This window comes from Vipera ursinii (genome assembly GCF_947247035.1).
Source record: "Vipera ursinii genome assembly, chromosome: 3".
Taxonomy (NCBI): domain Eukaryota; kingdom Metazoa; phylum Chordata; class Lepidosauria; order Squamata; family Viperidae; genus Vipera; species Vipera ursinii.
Window position 1 is genome coordinate 104,022,481 of NC_139516.1, and position 18,938 is coordinate 104,041,418.

Below are 18,938 nucleotides of genomic sequence, written 5' to 3' on the forward strand. Positions count from 1 at the left end.
CAGCTTTACATTTCCAGCATTTGTTATCATATGTATGATAAATTTTTGCAAGCTTAAACGGTGTTAAAACATTGCATGCTGTAAACTTAATACCCTTTTTCCACATCCTCTCCCAGTCCTCAATCATAATGTTATGCCCCACATCATTAGCCCAATCGATCATCACTGATTTCACTTGTTCATCATCTGTGTGCCGCTCCAGCAATAAATTATACATCTTGGAAAGGTTCTTTAATTTTGTATCTAACAGTAACATTTCCAATTTGGATTTCTCTATTTGAAAACCTCTTTTTTATCCATTTTATACACTTCATTCATTTGGTAATATTGAAACCAATCATCAACCTTATCTTTCAGCTGCTCATATGTTTTTATCTTAAATTGGTCTCCTTCTTGTATCAATATATCCTTATATTTCAACCACTTGGTTTCCATATTTGACCTTTTCTGGGTCTTAGCCTCTAGTGGCGAAATCCACCTGGGTGTTTTACTTTCTAACAGGTCTTTATATCTCATCCACACATTAATCAATGACTTTCTAATTATATGATTTTTAAAACCTTTGTGGACCTTTATCTTATCATACCATAAATATGCATGCCATCCAAATACATTGTCAAAACCTTCCAAGTCTAATACATCTGTATTCTCTAACACAAACCAATCTCTCAACCAGCAAAAAGCAGCAGCTTCAAAATAAAGTTTCAAATCTGGCAGGGAAAAGCCCCCTCTATCTTTTGAATCTGTTAACAGCTTGAACTTAATTCTAGGTTTTTTCCCCTGCCAGATGAATTTCGATAATACCTTTTGCCATTCTTTAAAACAATTCAACTTTTCAATAATTGGGAGTACTTGAAATAGAAACAACATTTTTGGCAATACATTCAACAACTGAGATTCGGCCCATCAAAGACAATTTCAAATTTGTCCAAATATCTAAATCTCTCTTAATTTCATTCCACATTTTATCATAATTATCTTTATACAAATTCAAATTTTTTGCTGTCATATTTACACCCAGATACTTCACCTTTTTTACAAACATCAAACCAGTGGCTTCCTGTAACTTACTTTTTTCCTCTAATGACAGATTTTTCCCTTCTTCCTTATTACATTCTGTTGAATCAAAAAACCTCTCATGACCGCCTTACTTGCGTCCCAAATGACCCTTTTGTCTACCTCTGTATTCAAATTTATCTCAAAATAGTCTCTTATGGTTTTTTGGGCCTTCTCAACAATCTGTTCACTTCTCAGCAAGGCATCATTCATTCTCTATCTAAACGAACCCTGTAGAAACAATTTTAATTCCAACAGCACAGTGTTACGGTCAGAACAAGTCTTTGGGCAAATCTCTGATTTATTTATTCTCATGGCCAAATCTCTTGTTGTCCATATATAATCGAGGCGGGAACACGATTTATTTGCGTCAGAGAAAAACGTGAAGTCTTTCTCCAATGGGTTTTTCAGTCTCCAAGTATCAATCATATCAAAATTATCCATCATTTCAAAGAAAGTCTTTGGTAGTCTTCCATCATTAGAAATCTTCTGTCTTTGTGATCTATCCATCAATGTGGAGACTACTCCATTCAAGTCTCCCATCAAGATTATCTTATAATCCATATAATCCAAAAGTACATCGTGTATCTTCTTGTAAAATTCAGCCTTACCTTCATTTGGTGCGTAAATTCCAAGCATCAACAACTTATCGCCTTGTGCTGTTATTTCAACTGCAAGACATCTTCCCTCCTCATCTTTAAACAATAATTTTGCTTCAAATTTCTCTTTAACATAAATCACTACTCCTCGTTTCTTAACTTTGTCTGCCGAAATAAATTCTTGACCTAATCTTTTATTTTGCAAGATTTTTCTATGAGTTCTCATCACATGTGTTTCTTGTAGGCATATCACATCCAAATTCTGTTTTTGCAACACGTGATGGATTCTATTTCTTTTAGGTTTCGAATTTAAACCATTCACATTCCATGATAAGATTCTTAGTGCCATATTGTTTTACTGTACTGCTCTTGGCTTAGCTCCTACCCCGGCTCCTAGCAGCCCTACGTCAAAAAGAGGTGGTAATTCCAGTTATGGACCAGTTCTTGCTCCTGCTTCCAATTTGAGATCTTTTACGTTCTTTTCCAGAAATCTTTCCTTCTCTCCCAATGTTCGAATTCGAATCTTCTTCTGTTGATATTTAAAATATAATCCTTCGGGCAATTCCCAACGGAAATAGATCCTTTTCTTTCTTAAGGCACTAACCAAATCTGTGTAATTGCTTCTTAAATCCAAGAAAAATTTTGGGATATCCTTAAAAAGGACCACCTGTTGCTCTTGGACTTTCAAATTCTTTTGATAGTGAAGTCCCAAAATTTTATCTCTTTGTTCTTTAGTTTGGAAAACCACCATACAATCACTTATAAATTTCGGATCTCTCTTCTTTGGTTTCGCTCCAAATCTATAGGCCTTCACTATTATTGTTTCCAATTCTTCTTTTGTCAGATCCCACGATGCTTCAAATTCCTGGATTATTGTTGCCTTTAAGTTATCTTGTTCTATTTCGGGAAACCCTCAAATTCTTAAGTTCATTTCCCTCTCCTTCATCTGCAGGAAAGCAATTGCTACCTGGGCTTGGTACTGTTGTCTTTCCACATCCTGGACACGTCCTATTTCCAATTGAGTAACTCTTGTATCCACTTCTGAAACTTCTGTCTTAACCTGTTGAATTTCCTTATTCAGGAAGCCAATTTCCTTTTTTATCTCTTTAAATTCCTCTGTATGTTTATCCTGTGTCTCTTGCAATCTATCCTGCCCCTCCTTTAATGCATGTAACATTTTAAGCACTTCCTCTTCGAAGGTTGGTGAGGCAGAGAGTTTCCTTCTTGTTTTTGGTGCGTTTGAGGCCTCCGCAGCCATAACAAACTAAATGCTCAACAGTTTAAGATATCTAGGTCTCTATTTTCTCGCTGCAGTCAACCAGTGCAACAGCCAGAGCACCAGTTCCGCTCAAACAGGCAGGTTTTTTTTAAGAAGTAATTTATGTTACAAAACCATGAGAAAGTCAGTATGTAGCAAGTCTGATCCTTCAAGGTTCGATTGCAACATTTCAGACCGTCACAGTAACATCAAAAGTTCCAATAGGAAACAAGGATCAAAGACTTCCAATCTCCTTATTTCATTACAATAGAGTTTGCTGCCTGACCAGGTTTCCCTTCCAGGGAGAGAGTCGGCTTGACTTTTATTTATTTTCACAACTTTCGCAGGGATTTTATGTCTAAAGAGTCTCTCTCCCCCTCACCCTGCTTCAAGGGAGTTTTTTTTTTAAGCAGAACCTTGGAGGTTTGAAAAGCTCAAGAGTCTTTTTACAGCTGCAGCTTGTCAGGCAATTGCTTTCAGTTTTGCCGCAGCGGAGAGGGACCGACCTCCGTTTTTAGCTTCCCTTCCGCAATCCAAATCAAGTCCAAATTTTCTTTTAAGATTTTTCTACTCACGGTATTCAACTGTCCAGATTATCTTAATTTCTAACAGAGAAATTGGTCGCTCCACGTCCTTCGGAACTTGCAGCTTCACACGCTGAAGGTAGCAAAGAAGATTCACAGCACCACGTCTCCCACCCCCGCTCACTTTCAGCAGCCCTTACTAAGGTCTACCTAGGAGCAGGGGAGACGTCCATGGTGCCAGCCGAATCCCACGTCCTCAGAACGCTCGATCTGAGGTTTTTTGGAGTGCCCGCAGCGCTGTTGCGGTGTCCCCTTCCTCCAACGCGCAGGAGATTTCCAGAGCAAGGAACTCTCCCGTCCGAAAGAAATGGCGACCAACCGGAAGTCCCACCATTTTCATTCTCTCCCGGGCCTTACAATCAGCCAAAGGGTCCTCAAACCACCTCAAGGATGACATGAATTGGCTGAAATCGTTGGAGTTATGCAGGTTCACCACCCAGTCCGCAGCCGGTCCGTCTAGAGCAGATTACACGATACGGATGTGTGCATTGTCACTGGGGATGTCCCGTCCATATTCTTCCATATAGCTGAGGACTTGGGTTAGGAAAAACCCCAAGCGTGGTGGCTTTCCCCTGAATTTTGCTTCCAGGGGTGGTAGTCTTTGAATGGATCATCTGTGCAGCGGGCGCTATTGCCCCTCATCCGGATCCCCATCTGTGGTTCGGTGGGGTTTGGGTGCTGCTGAGGTGGCAGCTCCTGGTCCAGGTTCCAGATTCCCCCCCCCACTGTCTCTCCAGTTGCAGCCCCAGGCGCTGCTGCGGTACTCAGATTTCTCCTCTCTTAGTGAGCTAAGGGTTTTCTTCACCAGGTCAATAGCTTTCTCTAGGATCCGCTCCTCTTCACTGATGTGCAGGGAGCTCTCCATCTCTTGCTTCCATTCAGTTTGGTGGCCGCCCCGCCTCACGGTCACTTTCTTCGATGCCTTTTCCCACTCGCTTTTCCTTCCAACGCCCATCAACCACCGCAGTTTGCGGTTGTGCGTCTCCACCACCTCTTCCCCAGAGGAATATGACACTTCAGTTTCTGACCATTGGTGGGGTTTCGTTCGGCGGAAAACTCCCTTTCCATGGGGCTTTCCTTGTCCCTTGCCTCGTCGTTAGACATTGTATTTTTTTGCAAAGTGCCCCGGTAAGGTTTTTCCTTCCAGGTTGACTCTTAATGCAGATCCTCTCTAATGTCAGGACCCACCCCAATCCACATCTTAGGAAAGAAGAAGTCTTGGAGACAGGATTGTCCAAACAGGAACTTTTACTAAAACATGGTTGACAGTGGATAATCTAGACAGGATCTGGAAATTGTGTCGCAGGTCGATACTTTAAAGTGTCAGTTAAGTTTCAGATGTCAAACTCCTCATGGGAAAAGAGAGCCCCAGTATCATTTGCAACATTATTACTTCCTTACCTTCACATTCCCATCAGATATACAACCCAGAGTTCCACCCTCTCCCTCTTTCTTTGTTCTTAGTTCAAAGGGTTTCTTCCCTGGTCTTTTGTGATGGCCTCCAGGCAGGCTGAATAAACAACCCTTGCGTCTAAGGCAGACATGTCAAACACAAGGCCCGGGGGCCGAAGTGGTTTCATGCGGCCCGCGAAGCCATCCTGGAAACAGTGGGGGAACGGTCCCCACTGCTTTGGCCCTGGCCCAGAGACCCTCCTTCTGCCAGAGACCCTCAGATCTGTCCCACTCCTGCCCAGGCCCCCATAGGTACCCTTGATGCGAACGATGTAGAGCTGGCCACGCCCACCCAGTAGGCCATACGCACTCTAGCCACGCCCACCCAGTAGGCCACACCCACCCGGCCCCCTGAGGGCAACCGCAATGCTGATGCGGCCCTCCATGAAATTGAGTTTGACACCCCTGGTCTAAGGGATAGAGATGGCCAATTAACATCCTGTCTTCTCTTCCCCTCCTTGGAAAAATGGCAGAATCCAGTAAGGGGGTGAGATTTCGATTTGCACAGTTAGAAATGAAATATAAATGGATTCTGACAGTTACAGTAATAGCCTCTACTGTAAAATACTATGTTTTCGATGGGCATATATGATCTTAACGTTTCCCAATTAACGTCATGGATTTCTATAATATTTCAGGAGGAAGTAACTGCAGAAGAGAGCACAGACGGAGAAATAGAAGCTCAGACTTACAATCAGGATTCACAGGATTCCATTGGTGAAGTAAGTTCCTAATTGCAGGAACAATTTCCACATCTCATTTGTATGTTGTAGCAACATCCAGAAATATTCCTCTGATTTAAAGAGTTGCTTTATTACCAATAACCTCCATAGCCACTTCAATCCTCATAACATTTTTATTATAAGAAGATTTTACATGGGCTTTAAAAAAAAGCCCTCCAATCCTCATGCAGGACAGAATAAGCTAGCAGAAGAGAGAATTAAAGAAGCGTATATATGTGCATGCATATATACATGATATGTTTATTTATAATACTGCACTTGTCAATAGGCTTTTACTCATCTACAGCTAGTCCTCACTTAGCAACTGTCAGGACCCACCCCAGTGCACGTCTTAGGAAAGAAGAGCTCTTGGAGACAGGATTGTCCAAGAAGGAGCTTTTACTAAAACATGATTGCCAGTGGAAAACTAGACAGGATCTGAAAACTGTGTTACAGATTGATACTTTTAAAGTGTCCCCGAGTGAAAATCCCTCCCCTCAGTCCATTTGGTCAGGCCCGGATCAATTAAGGTTCAGGTGTCAAAACCTTCCAAGGGAAGAGGGATCTTCCATGCCTTTACGACATTTCCTTCCTCCCTTTCAGATTCTAATCGGAGATAAAAACCAGATCTCTCCCCCCTCCCTTTCTTTGTTCTTCTCAGTTCAAATGTTCTTCCCCTGGTCTGAAATAAACACCCTTGCATCAAATGGATAGGGATGGCCAATTAACATCTTCTCTTCTCCTCCTTGGGAATGGCAGAATCCAGTGAGGGGTGTAAGATTTTAGAACATACAGATAGAGATTTATGAATGGGATATAAATGGATTCTGACAATCTGCTCCCCTTAAAAGAAAGATAGGTCCATCTGTAGAGGAAATAAAACATAAATGTTAGCCCGGTTTGTTAGGATATTCTGTATGAAACCTCTTAAGCAACTTTGGTGGTTTAATGTATTTATTGACCCACTCATTTTCTGAGGAGGGGAAGTGTTTCCAAGCTACTAGATACTGAATTGCTCCATGGTATTTCCTGGAATCTAGGATTTCCTTCATCTCAAAGTGTTGTTCTCCTTCCACCATGATGGGAGGTGGTGGTGGTGGGGTGTTTGTTCGTAGGTGTGACTGTTGTTCTCTCTTTCGTAAGCTGCAATGAAAAATTGGGTGTATTTGTCTAAGATTTTTAGGTAGTCCTAATTCAACTCTTACTGGGTTTATGATTCTTTTGATTGGAAAAGGTCCAATATATTTTGGTCCGAGTTTTTTACAGGGTTGTAGTCATTTAAGGTATTTTGTGGATAAATATACCATCTCTCCCACTGAATGGTATGGGATCGACTCTTTTTTTGTCCGCCTGTATCTTGTATGCTTGTCTAGCTTCATCTAAAGTTTTCCTAACAATTGGCCAGATGTTTTGTAATTGACCAATCCATTCCTTTAGTTCGGGAATTACCGGTTCGGTTGGGGTTAGTTCTGGCATTGGGTTGAAACTTTGACCGGTAGCTACTTGAAAAGGAGTGTAACCTGTGCTGGAGTGGACTGCATTATTATATGCCACTTCTGCGAAAGGCAGTAGTTCCGTCCAGTTTGTTTGCTGGGAGTTAATAAAGCATCTTAGATATTGCTCAGTTACTGAGTTAGACTTTTCACATTGACCGTTCAATTGAGGGTGATGACTAGATGTGGTTCCTAAAAGGGATAAAAATTCTTTCCAAAATGCCGACGTAAATTGCACCCCTCTATCAGATATGATGCATTGTGGTGCCCCATGCAATCTGTAAATATGCTGTACAAAAAGTTTTGCTAAGGCTTTTGCGGTAGGGATCTTTTGGCAAGGTCTGAAATACACTTGTTTATAAGACAGATCTGTGACAGTCCAGACTACCGTGTTCCCGTTGCTTTCTGGTAATTCCACTATAAAATCCATGGCTATTTCTTTCCATGGGGTTAAGGGCTTCGCCACCAGTTGTAACAGTCCTGGCGATTTCCCTTGTAGCATCTTGGCCATCGCGCAAATTTGACAGCTGCCCACATAGCTTTCTATGTCCTTTTTTATGGATGGCCACCAAAATTGCCTTTTAGTTAAGTGTAAGGTTTTTACAAACCCAAAATGCCCTGCTGATTTCTTATCATGGCACAGTTGCATGAAATTGATCCACTGGGTGGCAGGTATGTATAACTTCTCACCCATCCAGGGTAGTCCATCTTTAATCGTGCACACATGTCTATTTTTCTGGAACCATTCATCACTTTCCAAAGACTTTCGGAATTCTATTCCAGTTTGGCTATCCACCTTCGGCTTCATTTTAGCTTGGGCCCTGGTGGTGACTGGTGCTGCCAGTTGTTGTTCAGGCATAAGTGGTTTAGAGTCAGTGGCCCATGTGCTGTTATATTGGGGCAAGCGAGATAATGCATCCGCCAGGAAATTCTTCCCCCTTGGTAAGTGTTTGAGAGTGAAATTGAATCGGTGAAAATGTTGGGACCAGCGGGCTTGCTTAGGAGTGAGTTTCCTTGGTGTTTTTAGTGCTTGCAAATTTTTATGCTCTGTCCAGACCTGGAAGGGGATTTTATTTCCTTCCAGGAACTGGCACCATGTAAGTAATGACTATCTCACCGAATGTGCCTCCTTTTCCCACGCGGGCCAACGTTGTTCTGTCTCCGTGAGTTTCCTGGATGTGTATGCACATGGTTGCAACACCCCCTCATCATTTTCCTGTAATAATACGGCTCCCACCGCTACATCGCTAGCATCTGCCTGTATTACAAAAGGTTTATCAGGATCTGGGTGTCTCAGGACAGGTTCAGCAGAAAAAAGTCTCTTTAGCCTCTCAAATGCTGCTTGGAATTCCATTGTCCACTTCAGAGGTTGGCTGGGTTTCACTGGGGAACCCCCCCCCCCTTCGTTTCCAACAAGTTTGTGAGGGGCAGGGCTATTTGGGCAAATGAAGGGATGAATTGGCGGTAGAAATTTGCAAACCCCAGGAAACTTTGCAATTGCTTCTGTGTGCGGGGGGGGGGGGGTGCCCATTCTAATACTGCCCTGACTTTCTCAGGGTCCATTTCGATGCCCTCTGGGGATATGCGATACCCCAGATAGTCTATTCTTTCCTGGTGGAATTCACATTTCAATAGTTTAGCATATAGGTGGGCAGCCCGCAACTTTTTCAGGACTGCTCTTACTAGGTTGATATGTTCTTCTTTGGTCTCAGTGAAGATAAAGATGTCATCTAGGTAAACCAGGACCCCCTTATATAGGTGCTGTCTTGGCACGTCATTAATTAATGCATAAAGACTGCGGGGGGTGGGTCCTTGCAGTCCAAATGGCAGGACTTTGAACTGGTAGCAACCCATTGGGCAATTGAATGCAGTCTTCCATTCGTCTCCTTCCTTAATCCTAATGCGGTAATATGCTTCTCTCAGGTCTAGTTTGGTAAAAATCCTTCCTTTCGATAGGTGGGATAGCAAATCCTTCATTAGGGGTAGGGGATACAGATTACATTCACTAATTGCGTTTAGAGACCTATAGTCCATGCATAAGCAATCAGAACCGTCCTTCTCCCTGAACAGAACCAGGGCGGCCACTTTGGGTTTGGCACGCTCAATAAATCCTCTTTCTAAGTTTTTCTTTATGAATCTCTCCATCTCCGCCGTCTCCTTTGGGCTCATGGCATACATCCTGGGCTTTGGGAGTTTTGCCCTGGGTTTGAATTCTATAGCACAGTCTGTGGGGCAGTGGGGGGGAAGCTCATCTGCCCGTTCCTTACTGAAAACTTTAGCAAGGTCCCTGTATTCCTCTGGTATTTGTGGTAACCCCTTCTCTTCCCCCACTGATGCTGACTCCTCTCTTTGGGTTGGGGGGATACTTTGGGGTTTTAAGCTCCTATGCTCCCCCTCTGGGAAGTTGAGTTCTGCTGTCCTCCAATTTATCCCGCGGTTCCATTTTTTCAGCCATTCCTAAACTCATTGGGCATTCCATGCCTGGGACCACTACAAACGTTATGTCTTCCTCATGGGAACCCAGGGATAGGTGAATTGGTAAAGTGGCTAGGGTAGCTGCTATTGACCCATCTAATTACCTAAAGGAGATAGGTTGTTTTAGTCTCCTCACTGGGATGCTCAATCTCCCCACCAGCATCGGGCTCATGAGGCAGCGGGTGCAACCAGAGTCTATTAGGGCTTTTGCTTGGATGGCTTCAAGCATAGATGGATCCACTTACCAAAGGTTCTCCCTCTGAGTTGTTTTCCGAGGTGTCCACCGCCCCTGCAGTGTAGGCCGGAATCCAATCCCAGTTTTTGGCAGGGGTTGTGGACTCTACAGCCTCTGTCCCCTTCGTGGAAGATTCTTTTGGGTTGCCTTGGGGCTTCCCTAGTTTCTTGGTGGGTGATACCTCTGATTTACACTGGGGGGCTTTTGAGCGGCATTCTGCGGCGCGGTGACCCTCTCTACTGTATTTGAAACAGCCTGTTGATTTTTTAGCTGTGCCCGGTGGTTTTTCCCCCTCGCGTGTTTGCTCGGGTGGCGGGTGGGCCCATGGTTTCCCCCGGCGGTGCCTCTTCAGTAGGTCTATCTCCACCTCCTCTGCCAGGACATACCAGTCGTTGAGATGGTGTGGGTCTCCTCGAGGCAGGCAAGCATCATACAGGTCGTAGTTTAGCCCGTCTTTGAAATGGCTAAGGAGGATATCTTCTGGCCAGTTCAGCTTGCTGGCAATGGCTCGGAATTCTTGGGTATATTCAGCCACCGGCCGTCTGTCCTGCCTGACTGTTTTGATTCTCTCCCGGGCCAAAGGATCCTCGAACCGCCTCCTCAAGGATGACATGAATCGGTTGAAGTCGCTGAGTTCTGGGGCGTTGGAATCATGCAGGTTCACCACCCAGTCTGCAGCCGGTCCGTCCAGGGCGGATTGTACGATACGGATGCAGGCTTTGTCCCTGGGGATGTCCCGTCCATATTCTTCCATAAAACTGAGGACTTGGGTTAGGAAAAACCCCAAGCGTGGTGGCTCCCCCCTGAATTTTGATTACAGGGGCAGAAGTCTTTGAATGGATCGTTGTCTGCACAGCGGGTGGTATTGCCCCTCATCCTGTTCCCATCTGTGGTTCTGGGGGGGTGGGTATTACTGAGGCAGCAACTCCTGTTCCAGCGGATGGCCCCGGTGTTGCAGGTACCAGATCCCCCCCACTGTCTCTCCAGTTGCGGCCCCAGGCGCTGCTGCGGCTGCGGTACTCAGCTTCCTCCTCTCTTAGTGAGCTAAGTGTTTTCTTCATCAGGTCAATAGCTCTCTCTAGGAGCCACTCCTCTTCACTGATGTGCAGGGAGTTCTCCATATCTTGCCTCCATTCAGGTTGGTGGCCACCCCGCCTCAGGGTCACTTTCCTCTATGCCTTTTCCCACTCACTTTTCCTTTCAACACCCATCGACCACTGTGGTTTGCAGTCTCCGCCACCTCTTCCCCTGAGGAATCTGATGCTTCAGCTTCCGACCGTTGGGGGGGTTTCCGTTGGGGGGAAAACTCCCTTTCCATGGGGCTTTCCTTCTGCCTTGCTTGGTCGTTAGACATTGTATTTTTTGCAAATTCCCCCGGTAAGGTTTTTCCTTCCAGGTTGACTCTTACTGCAGATCCTGTCTAATGTCAGGTCCTACCCCAATCCAAGTCTTAGGAAAGAAGAACTCTTGGAGACAGGATTGTCCAAGAAGGAGCTTTTATTAAAACATGATTGCCAGTGGAAAACTAGACAGGATCTGAAAACTGTTTTATAGAGTGATACTTTTAAAGTGTCCCCGAGTGAAAACCCCTCCCCTCAGTCCATTTGGTCAGGCCCGGATCAATTAAGGTTCAGGTGTCAAAACCTTCCAAGGGAAGAGGGATCTTCCATGCCTTTACGACATTTCCTTCCTCCCTTTCAGATTCTAATCGGAGATACAAAGCACATCTTTTCCCCCCTCCCTTTCTTTGTTCTTCTCAATTGAAAGGTTCTTCCCCTGGTCTAATGACGATCTCCAGGCAGGCTGAAATAAACATCCTTGCATCAAATGGATAGGGATGGCCAATTAACATCTTCTCCTCCTTGGGAATGGCAGAATCCAATGAGGGGTGTAAGATTTTAGAACATACAGATAGGGATTTATGAATGGGATATAAATGGGTTTTGACAGCAACCATGATTGGGACTGGCAACTCTGTCAATAATTGCTAAACTGGACCTGTGTAAGTCACGCCTACTAATTTAGACTTCCTGTATCTTATTTCTCTGAGTTTGTGCAAATGTTCTTTCTTTCTCTGAGGAAGCTTTTATTTATTTATTTTCTATTTATTTGCTATCCTCCTGGCATGCATACCTGATTTCTTACTACCTTCCTGCTTAAACTAGCAGTTATATAGCTCCGCTCAGTGATTAGGAGGGACTAGGAGGTCTTTGCAGTAGTTAATTCCACTTAAATAGATGTCAGTTCAGGGGCATGCCCTCTGAAGACAGATGTTCTGAAAGTGTTGGTGACATGACCTCAGGGTGCTTCGCATTTCGAGCCATGTTAATTCTTAAAGTTTCACACAATAGTTTTCATTTAACATATAGGCTTCAAAATCAAGGAACCACACTAGTGTCCACGGGGAGAAGAGGACAAGGGAAGGGGGTCAAGTGATGTCAGCTGTGTTGCAGTGGAAGCCCCCCCCCTTTTGTACCTCCACTGTGAATTCACATTCAAAATGGGCAGAGTTTGTAATGCAGAGTCCCATTTATTACTAGCTTGTTGCTCAAAATCAAAGCATGGCTTATTCCTTGGGGCAGATTAAAGCTTAGCATTATAAACCCCAGTTTCCTATTTGCTACAGCCTTTAAAACTGAGTTAGCGAAGGTTTTAGCCCCATGAAGAACTTTCTTTCATTTGTATCCAGTTTTGTAAAAGGAAAAAAAAGTTGTGAGGATGGTTGTTAATAGCATTTGTTTTAATTCCGCTGACCATTATTGTCTTACTCTTTATTTGAAGGGTGTCACACAGGGCGAGTATATACCTATGGAGGATAGCGAGGAAACTTCTCAGTCCCTCCCTATAGACCTTGGACCTCTTCAATCAGATCAGCAGAATACAACCTCATCCCAAGAGTGTCAGGGCAAGAGAGATGATGTCATTGTCATTGACAGTGATGATGAAGAGGATGATGATGAGGAAAATGATGGTGAAGCAGAAGTAATGTCTACTGTATTTATTTTTTTATTTAGTATGTGCCTGCGAGTGAAGAAGCAACTATTTAGCATCCCCAAAATTCCTGTGAATTTTGTGAATTACTATGTATTGGCTCTGATTGAGTATTATTGTATTGGTTGTGGCTTTTTCCAGGCACTGTAGAAACAACTGTTACATATCTTTAAACACAGACAACTAATACATTGGACTTTGATATCCCTGAATCTGTCAGAAAGAATTTAGATCCAGTCTAATTTTCAGAATAAATACCAAGAACAAGGATGTGCTTGGTTCTATTAGTTAATAAAAAAGAATGTATTTTACTAATTTAAAAATGCATTATCATTTTATTTTTAAAAGTTACATAAATTCTGAATTGAGGGTTGTATTTCCAACAGCTAGGGCTGCTAGGAATAATTTCAGACATTTATCCAAGAACGCAGTCCTATTTTCATTTTTTTACCCTTTCTGCTTTTTTGTGACAATAGCACATTCTTGATTGAAATTCTCAAAGAAAGATCCATTTAGTTCCCAAAGACCATTACTTCATGCCATTTTGCATGGTTCAGCATACTTTGAGAAAACAATCTTTTTTTAGGAATATGAAGATGAAGAAGATGAGGATGACGACGATGATGATGAAGACACAGGAATGGGGGATGAAGGCGAGGATAGCAATGAAAGCACTGGCAGCGTGGATGGTAATGATGGGTATGAAGCAGATGATGCTGAGGTATGAATATTATTTGTTCCTAATCTAGATAAAATTAATGATTTTAAAAAATAATCTTTTAGATGCAAATCTTATTTTAACTTCTTGGGGAAAATATTCTTTTTCCCCTTTCCACCCCTGTTGGTATTAACAGCTAATTCCTGATATCCCCCCTTTCCTTATTTCAGGCTGCTGATGGAATGGATCCCAGTACAGAAACTGAAGAGAGTATTGCTGGAGGGGAAAATAGCCAGAGGGCAGCTGACTCCCAGAACTGTGGTAGGGTTAACAGGATGTTTTCTTTTTTTTTAAATAATATTTTATTAATTTTCCAATTTTACATTTGAGTATTTAAAAAGCAACGAGGTGACTGGGTTAATCAATAGTTCAATACACCGCCCTGAGTCCTTCGGGAGAAGGGCGGTATAGAAATTCAATAAATAAATAAATAAAATCTTTAGTGCAAATCTCAGGTTACAACATCAGATATTTCTTCTCTTTTTCCCTTAACATTTACTGTCTCATATTCAAGCTAGTACAATTCTAATTATATCAACTCAATAAAAACATCATTATTACATTTATCAATAATTTTTTAACTTATACATGATTACATTCAATATTCATAAACAATCCATATCCTATTATTAATTTTACCCAATTTTTAGTTTCTCATCAATATTCCAATTTAACCTTTGATATTTATAATTTTCAGACTTTGGGTAACCAAGATTTCTCTTGTCTCACTTCATAGCAAAATATAACACCCAAAATACACATTTTATCTATTTGAATGTAATCTTGTTCTATTTCCTAAAAGTTATGTGTTTCCCACCATAAATCATCTACTTAATAATACAATATCCCCTTTAATAAATCAAAACCATTATATATATTACTTGGGTTAATCAATAAATCAAACATGTTCATGATAATTAATTTTCTTTTCCCTTTTGGGTCTAATTTTTAAATATTAAACAGATAAAATCCTTATTTTCAACTGATTTCCAAATATTTTAAATCTAATGACCAAAATTCCCTTATCTCAACATCTCCCCTTAACCCTCTAACTGATAATATGAAATCCCCTCTAATTAGTCAAAACTGTAATTTTCTTCAACCTTATTCTGGCTTTCTTACTTTGCCAACTAGGCTTCCATCTCAGTGCTTTTAGATCGTCAAATAGATCTCCCTCTATTCTTATATATGTTATTTGAAGTAAAGGAGACCATTAATTGCCAATTTTCTGGAAGGACTAGCCCATTTGTATTCATTAAATTGTCTCCAGTCTCCCATGCGCTCTGGTATATTTTTCTTCCATTCAATTTCATTGTCTTTCTCAAATTTCTTCTGATTTATATAGAAAATCATTTACATTTTCAGTGTTGTCACTTCCTTTTCTGGATTTTCCATCAGCTGTGTTTGTTGGTCAATTGAGTCCTCTGTCTTAATATTTTATTGTCCCACTTCTTCTGTTATCTTCTGGATTGTTTGTTCTTTAGTTGTAGTCAAAGTTTGGATTTGTGTATCTAAGCTGGCATCTTCATCTTTTATTTTAGGTCTTATTTTATCACAAGCTGAAAGAATAGTTTCATGTATTGCTTTCAACATGGAAAGAATCTTTTCCTGGTCTTCATCTCTGTCAGGTGTTTATAAGTAGTCTTTCTAGTAAGAGTTGTTTGCCAAGCAAAAGTCAGTATAGGTCTACATTCACATTTCAAGTAGGCCAATTATGCCCCCCAGCTATTCTCTTACAGCTAAGTCTCTCACAGGTGGTGCCAAGGTCAGGAAAGTCTTATCTAAGGTGTGGGCTTCAAGCCAAGTCTCTTTTAGGAAATAACATTGTAATACCAAACGTCACCACAAGATGTCACCAATATCATTTAAGGTTTTTTAAGTCTGAAATTTTTCTAATGCTTTTTCCAATTTTATTTCTTTTTTGTAGATAAAAACAAGAGTCTCCAGTACAGATATGAAATTTTTGATCCCCAAGTTTCAGGAACATATAAATCCAATTAGATTAAAATTGTTCTTTTTAGTGCTTTGATTCCCCTGGGTAGTCAGACGCCGCTATTCCTAGAGGGTGGGATAGAAATTCCCTTCTCTCTCTCCTCATAGGGTGATAGATATTTCGAGCAGCTTTTACAGGCAGAAAGTACTTAGGGTAAAGAGAAGATCAGATTTCAGCCAATTTCATCCGCCTAGCTTTCAAAGTGCTTGATGGTGAATTTGACTTCGGCTGTCTGCAGCCTAATTTCCTCTGCCAGTTTCGAGGGTTTACCCAGATCGAGTGGAAGGGCTGTCGCCCTCCCGCGATGAAGTGGGGGTCCCTCCTTGCTCGTTGCCCCTACAGGGTGACTTTCGACCCTTTCCAGGGTCCCCCAGCGAAGAGTAAATGGACCTGGAAGATGGAGCTCACATTCCGAGTGTGTGCAGCAGCCATGGCGACAAACTAGAAGTCAATTAACTGGATGTTTTCTGTAATAGTATATGCTTGTTTAAAGGAAACAATAGTAAATACTTATTTAAAGGAAACAAATCTTTTTGGGCAGGTTATTCACTAAGCAGTATCTGTGTTTTATGCTCTTGATTTTAGAAATATATGTATAAATGGTTTTAAATCGTTGAAATCATTTTAAAACTTAGTTTTTTGTTTTTGTTTTTTTGTTCATTGCTTCTGATTCTTTTTGCTGGATGAACATCTAGTTCCTTATTTCAACTAATCAAAGACTCTTTGAAATCTCTGAAAGTTTAAAATCAGATCTCTGCTACAACAAAATGTTCTTGTTTTGTTAGCTCTAGTTTTTTTGTTGGTGGTGGTGGTGGTGTTATATAGAAATATTTGTTCCAGAAAATATAATTGAGCATGTTTTGGGAAGCATGAAATGATTTGGAGTTACAAATGTGTGCTTTCATAATTATTTGTTTCTATATCATCAGGCGATGGGAGCACAGGTGCTGTAGAGTCTACGTTCTCTCAGGAAAGCCCAAGGGAACAGCAGCCAACATCTGCTTCTGAGAGACAAGTTCCCCGTCCACCTCGACCTCATCCCTTACCTCCACGATTAACTATCCATGCTATTCCTGCTCCACCTCAGGAGCTGGGACCACCAGTCCAGGTGCGAGAACCACAGGGAAAAAGCTACAGTGAAATGTTCTTGTTCATGTGCCTTTGAAAGATTGCTCATTACTTTATTTGTATCAGCAAAATACAAATATCTCTTGGATAATCTTGAATTGCCATAGCAGGACAAGTTTTTATTTTTCTCTATAATATCGCAAAATATTTGGACAAAAAGTGCAACAAAAATGTTCCACATATTTTGGAATTCTAGCACTTTAAAAGTAAAATCTGAATTATCAAAGAAGAATATTACTTCTGCATATTTATCCAGTGGGGCATAATTTAGATAATGGAGTGATTAGTGATTCATATCTGTCCAAAACATGTTCAACATGAATGTTGAGCTATCTAGAGATTTTTCTGCATGTTAGTGTAGATAGATTAACCCTCTATCCTTGTAAATAGATCCCTATGTTAGGATAGAGTTTTTAATTAAACTGGAAGATAAAAAACAAATTACTCAGTATTCTTTATAGTAATGTGAGATTTGAGGTCATTTCCTAGTTGTACAATGCAATCCTATGTAGCCCAATTCAGAAGGAAATCCTACTGTGTCTGGTTAGACTCACTAAGCAAATAAGCAAACTGTTATGAGCAGAAATGGGCAGTCTGTGGCTCTCCAAATGTTCTTTTGAGGACCAAAGATTGCCTTTGATGCCTAGGGTTCTGACCTGCCAATAAATTGTGTACTTTTGGCTCTTTTCATTTTATTTTGTATATTCCCCTTCCCCAACACAATCCCATTAAGTTAAGTTTTCAATGTTAAATTGTCTTAGTTCCAATGGGCTACCCAAAATACATCTCTGTGGACTTTTGCTCTATGCCTTTATGTTCTCTTTCCTAAATGTGTCAGTGTCCCCAAAAGGAATGGTATTATTTAAGGAAAAAGGAGAAACAGAGCACACATCTCCCCTTGCTTCCTTTTCCATTAAATGATGTGGTGCATCTATTGCTTATTTATTTTGTGCAGTACAATTTGAAAGAGTTAGCAGGGGGCAATTTCAGTAAAGTAAATCTTTTCAAGGCAGGATGTTCTAGAATGTGATTTTAAAGTGAACCAAATTGATCTCAAATTTCTGGATTAGACTTTGAATGTTGTAGAGTTTATCTTTTAGATCATCTGGATGTTACATTCCTCCAGACCAAAAAAAAGAAATTCTTGAAATGTCTACACAGGCTTACTTTAAGCAGAAATAAATTTTAAAATGCCTTGGTTGAGAATGTGTTCTGAGAAAATTCATTTAGCATTTATAATCAAGTGCAAAGCTGCATTTACAAATAGCACACCAGCAGGCAAATTGATTTAAGAATAAGCATTTGCGGAACTGATAGTGGCTGACTTCATATTTGCATCCTGTCATTTCTTGGAAGAGCAATAACCAACATAACATTGAACAATAAATCATAATTAACAAACACCATGGCTAGGTGCATCTAACATTTCAAATGAAATTCAACCATATCATAATGTAGGAATCCAATCTGTCTCAAAAAGAACAATCTACCCAACCCTATTTTTTTAAAAAAAACTGGTATTTTCCACTAAAATCACTCAAGGGTTTTTAAAAAATGTTCTTGGCTATACAGAGGATACAAACGGCTCGGAGACAGTCTGTGGGGCGTGGACTTCAACTAACTCCAGGTATAGGTGGCATGGTAAGTAAGTATTGTTATTTCTAAATGCAGAATTTGTATTTCAGCTGTGCTATGGCAGTTTACTCACCTGCTTCCCAGCACTTTTAAATGATCCTATTGAGAGGCAGAGGTGTTCTTTGAAATTAAGCTCCATTTCGATTGAAGAAAGAGTAGTATGTGTTTAGTTTTAACGACAACAACTTTATTGATTAGCCCTTGGGCCATATCAAAGTGCAAAGTTAAAAATAATGAAATAGGCTTTGTAACAAATTTAAGCCCATCTGCTCCTGATTAAAAATAATTGTGATACTGCAGCAAATGCTTCACTCCCAGGTAGACTTTACCTCCCTTCTGGAATTTGGAATGCTTTCTCACAACTGAAATAACCTGCTCCTCTTTCATTGGGATGGCACTGTTTATTCAGCCATATAGGCTTATTGACAGCCCTATATTCCCTGAATTCAGCATGATTGGGAAATCAGTACAAAATTCTTCAGCTGACATGTTTTAGTTATTCTAGAGTTTCCTCAAAGTACTAATTCACAAAGTTGTTCAGTGATCCAAGGTAGAGACTGTACAGACTTATGAAATAAATCTAGCTTTTAAAAAACCTG

The 18,938-nt window shown here is 41.1% G+C and overlaps 1 protein-coding gene across 2 annotated transcripts in view; it reads left to right on the plus strand.

The window, feature by feature from the left end:
• Positions 1–18,938, plus strand: part of TPR (translocated promoter region, nuclear basket protein) — a 111,433-nt gene that overhangs the window by 72,651 nt on the left and 19,844 nt on the right. The window contains exons 39-44 of one of the 2 annotated variants that reach the window (XM_083359063.1): positions 5,588–5,671; positions 12,656–12,856; positions 13,452–13,586; positions 13,754–13,844; positions 16,506–16,684; positions 18,277–18,345. In XM_083359063.1, coding sequence (XP_083215189.1) covers positions 5,588–5,671; positions 12,656–12,856; positions 13,452–13,586; positions 13,754–13,844; positions 16,506–16,684; positions 18,277–18,345 — 759 coding nt within the window. The remainder of the gene's footprint in view (positions 1–5,587; positions 5,672–12,655; positions 12,857–13,451; positions 13,587–13,753; positions 13,845–16,505; positions 16,685–18,276; positions 18,346–18,938) is intronic. The other variant, XM_083359064.1, reaches the window with a different exon arrangement.